This window comes from Miscanthus floridulus, chromosome 1 (assembly GCF_019320115.1).
Source record: "Miscanthus floridulus cultivar M001 chromosome 1, ASM1932011v1, whole genome shotgun sequence".
NCBI lineage: Eukaryota > Viridiplantae > Streptophyta > Magnoliopsida > Poales > Poaceae > Miscanthus > Miscanthus floridulus.
Genome location: NC_089580.1, coordinates 66,154,526 through 66,165,427, shown reverse-complemented (window position 1 = coordinate 66,165,427; position 10,902 = coordinate 66,154,526). Strand labels below are relative to the sequence as shown.

General features: G+C 48.0%; 3 protein-coding genes across 3 annotated transcripts; 1 reads left to right on the top strand and 2 right to left on the bottom strand.

Moving 5' to 3' along the window:
* Positions 1-1,709: 1,709 nt before the first annotated feature.
* LOC136485992 (uncharacterized) lies at positions 1,710-2,341 on the bottom strand. The gene has a single exon (XM_066482766.1). The coding sequence runs from the start codon at positions 2,208-2,210 to the stop codon at positions 1,935-1,937; it is 276 nt and encodes a 91-aa protein (XP_066338863.1). The 5' UTR covers positions 2,211-2,341; the 3' UTR covers positions 1,710-1,934.
* Positions 2,342-4,606: 2,265 nt separating this feature from the next.
* LOC136485980 (thylakoid lumenal 17.4 kDa protein, chloroplastic-like) lies at positions 4,607-7,439 on the top strand. Its single transcript, XM_066482761.1, has 3 exons — positions 4,607-4,898; positions 6,594-6,840; positions 7,004-7,439. The coding sequence occupies exons 1-3, from the start codon at positions 4,692-4,694 to the stop codon at positions 7,225-7,227; spliced, it is 678 nt and encodes a 225-aa protein (XP_066338858.1). The 5' UTR covers positions 4,607-4,691; the 3' UTR covers positions 7,228-7,439.
* A 217-nt stretch (positions 7,440-7,656) lies between these two features.
* On the bottom strand, positions 7,657-9,206 carry LOC136485970 (uncharacterized). The gene is made up of 2 exons (XM_066482756.1): positions 8,296-9,206; positions 7,657-8,176 (listed from the first exon to the last, which is right to left on the bottom strand). Exons 1-2 carry the CDS (start codon positions 9,105-9,107, stop codon positions 7,921-7,923), a joined length of 1,068 nt encoding a protein of 355 aa, XP_066338853.1. The 5' UTR covers positions 9,108-9,206; the 3' UTR covers positions 7,657-7,920.
* Between the last annotated feature and the right edge of the window lie 1,696 nt (positions 9,207-10,902).

The window sequence follows — 10,902 nt, the reverse complement described above, 5'->3', positions numbered from 1 at the left end:
TAATCGCAGAGTTTACCAGTTTCAGTGAAGGGAGGCTAATCGTCGCTGGAGAAGACGACAGACCGGCGGCGTCTTCAGTGGAGGAGCAGATGTACAAAATGGCAAGAGCGCAAGAACATCTTGGCAGTGGCTCTCCTCCCGTCCGAATGTATCAAGCATCTGCAAGACCAGTGCCTCGAGGCTCAAATCCCCTGCATAATCGATAGTTCAGGTGACCTCATTTTGTCTGACAAGCCGTAGAACAATCGTAGACAAGGCACACTAACACGCACCAGTGGATACCCTGTGCAGGCTCTCAATCAGGAAAAAAAAAACCCTGTGCAGACGCTGGTTGGGCAGAGTACACACGTCTGGGGAGGACGAGAAGGAACAAATAGCAAAAAAAATGGTGGTTTGCCAGAGAGGGCGCATGGGCCTAAGCGGGCCAGGAGTGCAGCGGCCTGTTATCCTCCCACCGTTGGAAGCGGGTGGTATTCGCTGCTCTGTAAGGCCAGCCTCACGCAATGCCCACTACTCTAGGTGCCGGGACGCCAAAGCCTTCGCCAAAGCGCCCACGGCCCACTACGCAACTTGGAACGGGCGGGCCGCAGAATGCAGCACCAGGCCCAGGTCCAAGCGCCACAATTGACATCCACACCACCTTGTTGCCCCCGCTCGGGTTACAAGCAGTCGCTAACTGCTCGGCGAGTTTGCCTCTGAGCGCTGGCTATTTAAGTGGGTGTTATGCTCTATGAACAGGCAGTGTGGTACTAAACAGCACTAGTGTCATGCCAGTTGGCAAAGCTTCTGCTTTTGAGCCATTCTTAACTTGTGGGGAGAGAGTGGGCCTTTCCTGTAATTTTATCGCCTTGGGCCATTCTTAACTTGTGTTGATGGTTGGGCTTGTCTGAAGAATTTTCACAAGTGTTGCACTGCTGCGTACAAAAGAAGTGAGGCTGTGAAAGTGGCAGCATCGGAGAATAAAGAAGGGCGTCAGGCGTCAGCTGGAATCGCTGCTCACATCCATAAGACCATAACGATATCAAGCCGTCAATCTTAACTCTGTACCTTGAATTCTCATTTCAGATACGGATGAGACTCAAATTAGTACTTAAACCTTCTTTCCTCCTTAATTGGGTGACAGAGTTTCTGTACTTGTGCTCAAACCAAAAAGAAAAACTCAATTTAGTACCTGTTTTTAGAATTCATATTCGTACCTATTCTTTTTTTTTCGCGATCGGGCCGTTCACTCGTTTTTCATTAAGAGGATAACAATCACCGTTAAACAAGAGCACGAACGCGAACGCAATGGCGAGGGTCCATTGTGATCGGCGGCGGCACACCTAGCTACTGGATTGGAGAACTCATTCCCTGCTTGAAGATATGGCCAACAACGACATGTTTGTTAATGGTATGATGGAAACCTGTTTGCATTGCTACAAATGGCTCACTATACTTCCAATTCATGGTTGCAGTAAAGTAGATTTAGACATGTATGCGCTGATGTGATTAGTATAGAGAATAGATGGTCCTTTGTGTTCATCAATCCGTAGTATATAAAACTAAAACTTAGGCTAAGGGAAATGCACTCTGGCATGATTGTGTGCCACGCGAAAGTAAATGCATATGCATGCAGACGAACATTGAATCTTCGAATGACACACATCTGAAATTTGCAGAGTCGCTCGAGATCTCTGCAGCAATTTTGGAGCCCATAATAAGGGAAAAAATAAAAAGAAATCAAATCATCAGACAACTCACGGTACGGAGTCACAGATCCATCAACTATTACAATGGGGACGGAGCGCCGCATTTTTTTTTGTGTGTTCTTGGCTAGGAACACAACGGATCAAGCAAGAACTAATAATAAATCAATAAATGGATGGTATCATCACGCATGCTGAACGGCCGGCCGGCCGGCCGGCCGGCCCCGCGATCCATGCCATGCCTGGTCGTCACATCTTGGCGGTGGCGAAGGAGGCGGAGGACCCGGACCGGTCGTAGTAGTACTCGGGGATCGCCTGCGGCGGGCGGGCGAAGGAGCGGTTGGCCTCCTCGAGGTCCTCCTCGTCGTCGTAGTCGCCGTCGTCCTCGGCGGTGTGGAGGTGGATGCAGGAGCAGCGCTCCAGGGACGCGAAGAAGGCCGACGCCACGCCGGTGGCCACCCACATCGCGTACCCCTCCATGTTCCCGTACGACAGGATGCCGCCGTTGGCGTTGATGCCGTTCATGGCTGCCGGCCGAGGGAGAGCGGAGACGAGGCGGTGGACGATTGGTCGGTCGGTTGGTTTGGTTTGCCTTCGGTTTCAGACCCGTCTCTGTGTGGGTTGTTGGTGTTCCGATTTTTTTAGACAAAAGACAACGATGGTTGTTCCGAAATTAGGAGAGTTATAGCCTGGTTGTGACTTGTGAGCCATATACAAGTGCCCAAAGGAGTTAACAGAGAGAAAAGATGGTGGGCGTCCTCACCAACTCACCAGGCATAATTGCTTAGTGATGCACAAGACAGCGCAAGAGATGTTTGTTCTTCGACATGCTGCATTGCTGCTGATTGGAAGATGGTGGTCCTAGCAGATGAAGCAGCATCCCTGAGTGGCAAATAGATCAACTTATTAGTTAGCTAGGTCTTTTTTTTTCTGGAATATGCAAAAGGTAATGCATCTTTGTATTAAGTAGGAGATAGTTTTTACACGACGCGCTATTCAATAGCGCACTAATTAAGGAGGAAAAGAATGTTTACATTATGGCATAGCCTCCTTAGCAAAGGGGTCCTTTGACGACTACTAACGAACCAGACAACCTAGCTTAGGTCTAAATGGATGCAACGTTTAGTTCCTCCCGCATGTATCTTTCTGTTAGCTGGTATTGTTTTGGCTAGTTAAACTATGGTGAAACCCCATGTGTTAGTCACGAGTGCTCACAAATTACCATTTCAAAGCCTCGTTGTAGGTCCACTAATTAACACAGAACGAACAGGTTCCACGATGAATGACACAGAATCTGTTCAATCCGTTTACTGCGATTGCAACACTCTGGGCGTTCGACGAATCTAGTGTAAACAAAAACTAAATAAAAGAATCAATCTTGCTCATCTTGACCCGTTACTCGACTATACCCATCTTAGAGCAAAGGGGACAACAATCATTTTTTATTCATTTTGGATAGCTATAAGATGGAGGTGCATCATAAGAAACTTATTGTTCATATCAAGTACTCAACTATGGGGTTGTTTGGTTTCTCGCATGCCCCAGCCCCCAGCCTGCACCGCACCGCCCGAGACAGGCCCTCACTGCCCAGGCTGCCGCCATGCAAACGCCCACCGTTTGGTTGCCTGCGCGCATGCAGCTCGGCCGAACAGAGAAGGTGATTGGTTGCTTGGACGCATGAGCTGGCCTTGCACCGCTCCTCTCTGCTCTCATGCAGCGCGTGCGCTCGCGCCGGCCTAGCTCAGCAGAAACGCCCGATGCCTGCGTTTCCAGCGGGCCTGGCTGGGAGGAGCATCTTGCATCGCCGCCGGGGCCTGGCTCGACTACTGGCGCAGGCAACCAAACACGGAGAAGTCGCGTGCGGAGAGCCTGGCCGGACCGGAACCGGGCAACCAAACAGCCCCTATATCTATACTCCCGTAGATTCCAAGTAAGAGTTTCCCGGACTAAATTTTAGTCTATGTTACATTGGACGTTCGGATGTTATTTAGGAGAACTAAATATGAGTTAATTATAAAACTAATTACACAGATAGAGACTAATTTACGAGACGAATTTATTAAGCCTAATTAATTCGTCATTAGCACATATTTACTGTAGCACCACATTGTCAAATCATGGACTAATTAGGCTTAAAATATTCGTCTCGCAAATTAGCCACAATCTGTGCAATTAGTTCTTTTTTTTCGTCTATATTTAATACTTCATGCATGTGTCCAAACATTCGATGGGACAGGGACTAAAATTTTTGTATAGGAACCAAACACCCCCTAAGTTTAAGAGAGCGGATAGAGAAAATACCATACTATCCTTTATTAACCAGAGTAGTTGCACACTGATCAGTGATTGTTCCAATAACACACAAACAATAGTATTTTTACTACACACGTCTAACTGCAGAAACTCAATATTAAAATTGAAAGACTGGAGGGGTGCAATAAATACAAAGAGACTTGGAGAAAATAAATAGCCCGATGAACCATTCAGTCTCTAAAAGATTGATTTATTTGTAAACAATTTTTTAAGCTGAAATCTATTTTTTCGGAACAGATGGAATATCTTTTTTGAAATAAGTTTTTAGCTTCTCGGCATAAAAATTAGAAAAGTTATTTAAAACGTATTTTTAGTTTTCAATTCATTTTAAAAAATCAAAAGCCAACTCAATAGTTAGGTTGTTTGTTTTACCTTCTGATTTCAGCTTCAAAGTTCTCAAAATCCAACTCAACCGCCCACTTGCATCGAACGGAAGGGAGAAAGAACCAGAACTCGTCCGAAAATAGACCGGGGCGGGTGCTACCAAATGGTCGCGGCGCCTCGAGTCTCACGTGGGCCCCGTGGGGCCTCCCGCCAAGTCAGGAGAACAGGGACACGGTGGCACGGATAAGCCGATAAGATAGCGGGCGGGGAGAGCTCGGTCCGACTCTGCCTCATCGCCACCCTCTCTTCTCCCTCCCCTTCCCCTTCACCTCACACAGGTCAAGCCAGCCACACCGCAACCGCATTGGCATGGCATCGTCGTCCTGCCTCGCCTCGCCGTCTGGCGCTGCGCTCTGCCGCCCGCGGCGGCCGAGGTGCCGCGTGGCCTGCTCGGCGGCCGACGCCGGCGGGAACACCGAGCCGGCGTGGGCCAAGGGCGCCGGCCGCCTCGCGTGCGGCGTGCTGGCGGCCTGGGCCGTCGCGTCCGCGTCCAATCCGGTCATTGCCGCCAGCCAGGTTGGTGAATATCCGTCTTTTTTATCACATACTCGCGTTGCGGGCTGGGGTGCAATTTCTTCTGGAATGTAGTTTTTATCGATAACGTCACGTTGCATTAGGCAGTGAAAGGGAGCTATTGCTGGGATGGAATTTTTAACCTCTGTCAAATGTTAGTCTCGGTCTGGGTCACTGGGTCTGATTTTTCTGATTGAATTGAATCGGCCTCACATTTTGCGATCTGATAGCAGGCATAGTCACTATTTACTGTTTCCCTTAATTCGGTTCAGAATAAGTTGCTGTAAAATATGTAGAGCTGCTCCATTGAAAATTTCTTTACAAGGAAAACAATAACTAGTTAAGTACAAGATGTTTTTCCTTAAGAAAAACTCTAAAACCGTTGGAAGATTTTGAGGGTTCTGTTAAAACAGGTATTGGTACTCACTACTCAAGAGTTAATTACAAGGTATTTTTTCATGGTGATAAAATCGGATCAGTCTCACGAGTTTGAGCTGTTCCAGTTAAAGAATATATAGTACAGCTACCGCAGCATTTGATGTGGGCTACTGCAACATGCCAACATCAGTTAAGATCAGCACGTTATTCAATTCAATTTTCTATATGTTCTGAAAAGCACCTGAAATTTAGCATCACTTGCGCTCAATCTAGAAGCTAGAAATAAATTCTGTTCTTGGTTAGTCTTATGAGACTTCAGATTGACATTGCATCTTCAAAAGTGGGTTCTGGTACTGTGGCACAGCTACAGAGAAGAGGGGAATATTTGTGGAGAAATAACTATTGTGCTCTATTTGGTGATCTGATTAACCGGATGAAGCATGGCCATTTTCACTTTGGTGCGTGTTTAGTTGGATGAAGTTTGGAATTTGGGATACTCTAGCACTTTCGTTTTTATTTGGCAATTAGTGTTCAATCATAGACTAATTAGGCTCAAAATGTTCGTCTCGCAATTTCCAACCAAACTGTGCAATTAGTTTTTTTTTCGTCTACATTTAATGCTCCATGCATGTATCGCAAGATTCGATGTGATGGGTACTGTAGCACTTTTTGGGATTTTGGATGGTAACTGAACACGGGCTTAGGTTGAGTTGTGAACTATGAATACATTTTACTCTATCTGTTTTAAATTATAAGACGTTTTGGCTTTTCTAGTATCTAGACATAGTGTATATCTAAGACTGTCTCCAACAACCGCGACCCAAAATACAAGACCCATTCGTCCTTTGGGTAGTGCCTATTTTTTGTCTTCTCCAACAACAAGACCCAAAAGAAAACCCTTTCTGCAAATGGGTCTTCAGGAGAGATGATACTCAGATTTGGGTTATGCCTCTTCTGGCACCTAAAATGGATCTTCCATATAAGTACTCTGTTGGAGGCTATAGGTATTGTGATGGAGACCCATTTTGGGTTTAGGTTCCGCAATGGGTCTCCTGGAGACGGCCTAAGTGCATAGCAAAAGATACGAATCTAGAAAACACAAAGCGTTTTATAATTTGGAATTGTGGAAATACTATTTTAGCTTTAAGACAGAATTATTCTTCATTTTCTTTTTGATCCTGTAAGTGTGAACTGAATATACAGTCAGTCTACTCAGCATCTTCAGAAGCCTCATCATAAATCTAGGACTTCTTTTCCTTACTACAGTGCTGAATTACTTTACTGACATTACATTATTCACTGTTTGCTTTATTTTGTTAGAGATTGCCTCCCCTCTCAACGGAGCCAAACCGATGTGAGCGTGCATTTGTGGGGAACACAATTGGTCAAGCAAATGGGGTGTATGACAAGCCCCTTGATCTCCGGTTCTGTGATTACTCGAACGAGAAAACTAATATAAAAGGCAAGTCTTTAGCTGCAGCATTAATGTCCGAGGCAAAGTTTGACGGCGCTGACATGACTGAAGTTGTCATGTCCAAAGCTTATGCTGTTGGTGCAAGTTTCAAAGGTACTAACTAATTGTGCACCTCTTTTTTTAAGGAAAAATTGCTCAGCTTATTTTGTTGTTCTTGTTCACTCCACAATATTGCTGAATTGTTTTACTTATACTGTAATACAGTAATACTGAATGAACAGAATGGTATGCTCTTCTGGTTCAAATGCTTTTTCAGGAACCGACTTCACGAATGCAGTGATAGACCGTGTCAATTTCGAGAAGGCCGATCTCACAGGGGCAATCTTCAAGAACACAGTTTTGTCAGGATCGACCTTTGATGATGCGAAGATGGACGATGTCGTGTTTGAGGACACAATCATTGGCTACATTGACCTTCAGAAGCTATGTAGAAACACAAGTATCAACCCAGACGCGAGATTGGAGCTGGGCTGTAGGTGATTCAACAGAGTTCATCCCTATGGTTCAAGTTAATATGTCGATATCGTCCTTTAAGTGTTCATGCCTGTCTATAGAGCCACCATAACAAGACGCGATCCTCGCAGAAAGACGTGATGCCGATTTTCTCCATATCTATGTATCTATCGATCTATGTACAAACCTCTGTATATCTCAAATATCAGCAGCAATGTAACCATGCTTCTTAGTTCTTACACTTGCAAACTCAAACACCACATATATATACATATATATAAAAGGAAGCACTATGGTTTCCCCACACACATATTATTATTATTGTTCATTCACAATGCAGTTATAATAACATTACTATCTCATGATGGAACCATGCCATGGAATGGAAAGATGCATGGATGCTTTATTCTACATACTACTAGTACTAGCATCACACACGCTCTAACATGCGCTAGCTTCGCCAACCTTATTTGTTTGCCTCCTGGTCCGGGGTTGGCTCCTTGATGCGCATCCATCTACTAGTATACTGGAAAACTGGCCCCAACAAGGGCCGATGCTGCTCATGGATGATACTATGCTTGCTGTATAGCCATTGCCGAGCACGCGGAACCAAGACGCACCATCTAAATGGCCGGCCCGCCGCCGGGCACTTGCCGGTGGTAAGGTCTTTTCTTCTTGTCTTGTTTGGATGCATTGTATTTCCGATCGAAGTGCTGCGGTTCATTCGACGTCGTTGCCGTTGTTCTGCTTGCCGCTGTCGATGAGGCAGGTCTCGACGCCGCCGGTCATCCAGAGGAACCACGCGTAGCTGCTCCGGTGGTGGCTGCTCTCGGGCTCCTCGTCGATGGCGCCGGTAAACATGTCCTCCGCGCCGCCCATGTCGCCGCGGGCGTGCCAGAGGAACATGCCGTACCTCCGCATCGCTTCGCCGTCCGGTGGTTCGGCGGCCACCGCCTGCTTGAAGTACATCTCTGCCCTGTCGTCACATGTGTGCCGTGATCACGCGTAAGAAACCAAGATTCCTAACAGGTTGGTTAATTAGATCGTGATTGAATGAAGGGTCGCATTTGAAAGCATGCATGCGCCAAGAGGCACCTGTTGATGTCCTTGTCGAACTCGTAGAGGAGCTGCGCATAGTTGGACAGGATGAGCGAGTTGGCGCCGCCTGAGGTGATGATCCTCTCGTACTCCGCCTTCCGGCGCCGCGCGCGGGCGCTGTCGATCTCCTTGATCTCTTCCTCGTCGAGTTCCTCCTGGCCGTAGCTGTCCCCGAACAGGCCGCCGCCATGCAAGATGCCGATCTGGCCCCACAGCTCCTTCTCCATGTCCGCCTCCACCAGCTCCGGCATGTCGTCCTCGGGTGGTTCCTCCGCCGCGTCCCCGTTGCCGTCGGGGCGGTCAGCCTCTGCTGCGTTCCCCGACGACGCCTCGGGCTTCTTCACCTCCATGCGGCCCCTCTCCGCCTCCACGATTGTGCCGAGGCAGCAGGCGACCATCCCGAGCAGCCCGACGGCGAGGTCCGGCGACTGGAGGTGAACCTTGCTGAAGACCCACGCCACGGCGCCCCCGGCGCCGCGCGCGGCCTCGGCGGCGCCCCCGGCCGCCGCTCCCTGGACGGCCTCCACGGCCTTGACAAGGGCCGCCACGGCGCACCCGGCCGCGCTCGTGGCCATCGCCCGCGGCACCCCTCGCTGCGCCGCCGCCTGCTTCCTCCAGGCCTGGATGGCGCGCAGCGACGCCGGCATCGCGGCCATGGACGGCGGCTGCTGCTGGTCGTCCCCCGCGCCACACGCCGCGGGCCTGAAGGACCGCGCGTTCTTCCGCTCCCCGGCCCTCGCGGGCGCCGGGAACGCCGCCAGCGCCAACGGGACGCTCCTGGGCATGGCGACCACGCTCGCCGGCGTCATCCTCGCGACCCACCGACAACGCAACGCAAGGGACTCTCTCGAACGGAAAGGTTGCTGTGTTGGTTAGGAACGGAGCCTCCAACCGAAGGCGGAGTGGAATGGCGATCTAGCTTGCGCTTGCGGAGAGGGAGGGAGAGGCAATGGCGGCATTTATAGGCCTCCCGGGCCGTGCCACGTCGGGGAAGGGTCGTGCTCCTGGACGATGCGTGCCTTGCGCGCCAGTTCGGGCCAGTTCAGCGCCTGCTTAATTTCGTCGCGGAGCAAGGGGAAAAAGGCTCGGCCGCGCGCTGCTCTCGGCGAGGGTCGTTTTGGCCGCGCGCGGTGGCAGCACCCGCTCGTGTGACGCGCACGGCGATCTGGCGTGGCACTGCAGACTGCACGGGAACGTGTCCTTTGCCGATGCGAGCAGAGAACTGGCCGGAGAGGAATACCGGAAAAGGATTAATCAATCACTTGCAAAATTAATTAATATATTATTCCTGTATTGAAGAGATTATATATTGTTTATTTTATTTTATGGAAAACAGCATTGAATAAATTACTCGAGGTTGCTGCGGCATGTGATAGCGCTCTGTGTTCCAAGTTACGCGTCGTTTATGTAGCATTGTCACTGCCCGGGATTTATAAGAAAACTTGAAACGATTCTTAACATGACTTGGATTGATTGTTTTAGATTATAATTCTTTTCTTATAATGAAACTAATTTAATTATCTTATATCACCATGGTCCATTGTGTGCCATGCAATGTGCGTACACGAAACCAATGCTACGAGGTTGGATTGCACGATAAGAGTATCTGTGCGGTTGTGGCATTACACGTAAAAAGGGAAAAACAAATGTGTGGTCTATTGTCGCTTCGAACAATCTGACGTGAGAGAATTGTCGTACGCTGCATTGTCGTATTAGTCTATATTGATCTAGTAGAATCAAACATAACTATGAGTTGGCATTGATATTCATACTAAACCTAGTTGTGGTGCAAGAAACAAAACGCGGAAGTTGTACAAAATAGGGTACACATTGCACCAAACCAACACGACAGGTTGGATTGCACGTTAAGTGTTAGATGTATGGTTGTCGCATTACACGTCAAAAGAAGGAATCAAATATGTGGTGCAACGTGGGCTTCCATTGTCTGACATGGCGACTTGGATTGATTGTTTTAGATTATATTTCTTTTCCTTTAGCGAAACTAGTTTAATAATCTTATATTTACCATGCTCCATTGTGTGTCATGCGACGTGCATACACAAAACCAATGCTACGAGGTTGAATTGCACGATAAGTGCATGATGTGCGGTTGTGGCATTACACGTAAAAAGGGGAAAGCAAATGTGCGCGGTCCATTATCACTTCTAACGATCTAACGTGTGAGAATTGGCATACGTTGCATTGTCGTATTAGCCTATACTGATCTGGCAGAATTGAAGATAACTATGAGTTGGCATCTATATTCTCACTAAATCGAGTTATTGATGCAAGAAACGACACGCAGAAGTTGTACAAAATAGGGTGCATTGTGCACCGAACCAACGCTACAAGTTGGATTGCACGTTAAGTGTAATATGTATGGTCGTCGCATTACACATCAAAAGAAGGAATCAAATACGTGGTGCGTGGGCTTCCACTATCTAATGTAGGAGGATTAGCATACGTTACGTATATTGATCTAGTTGTTGGCGCTGCTAGACTAGGGGTCCCACCTAACACACGATGGCCATGACCCAGTTGAAAGGTCCTAATATGGCTAGAGGGAGGGGGGTGAATAGTCTATTTAAAAATCTACAAATCAAT

Coding starts and splice junctions, on each gene's coding strand:
- LOC136485992 (XM_066482766.1), bottom strand. CDS start 2,210: ATGAACGGCATCAACGCCAACGGCGGCATCCTGTCGTACGGGAACATG.
- LOC136485980 (XM_066482761.1), top strand. CDS start 4,692: ATGGCATCGTCGTCCTGCCTCGCCTCGCCGTCTGGCGCTGCGCTCTGC. Junction 4,899..6,593: donor CGGTCATTGCCGCCAGCCAG/GTTGGTGAATAT, acceptor TTATTTTGTTAG/AGATTGCCTCCCCTCTCAAC. Junction 6,841..7,003: donor TGTTGGTGCAAGTTTCAAAG/GTACTAACTAAT, acceptor ATGCTTTTTCAG/GAACCGACTTCACGAATGCA.
- LOC136485970 (XM_066482756.1), bottom strand. CDS start 9,107: ATGACGCCGGCGAGCGTGGTCGCCATGCCCAGGAGCGTCCCGTTGGCG. Junction 8,177..8,295: donor TTCGACAAGGACATCAACAG/GTGCCTCTTGGC, acceptor ATGTGACGACAG/GGCAGAGATGTACTTCAAGC.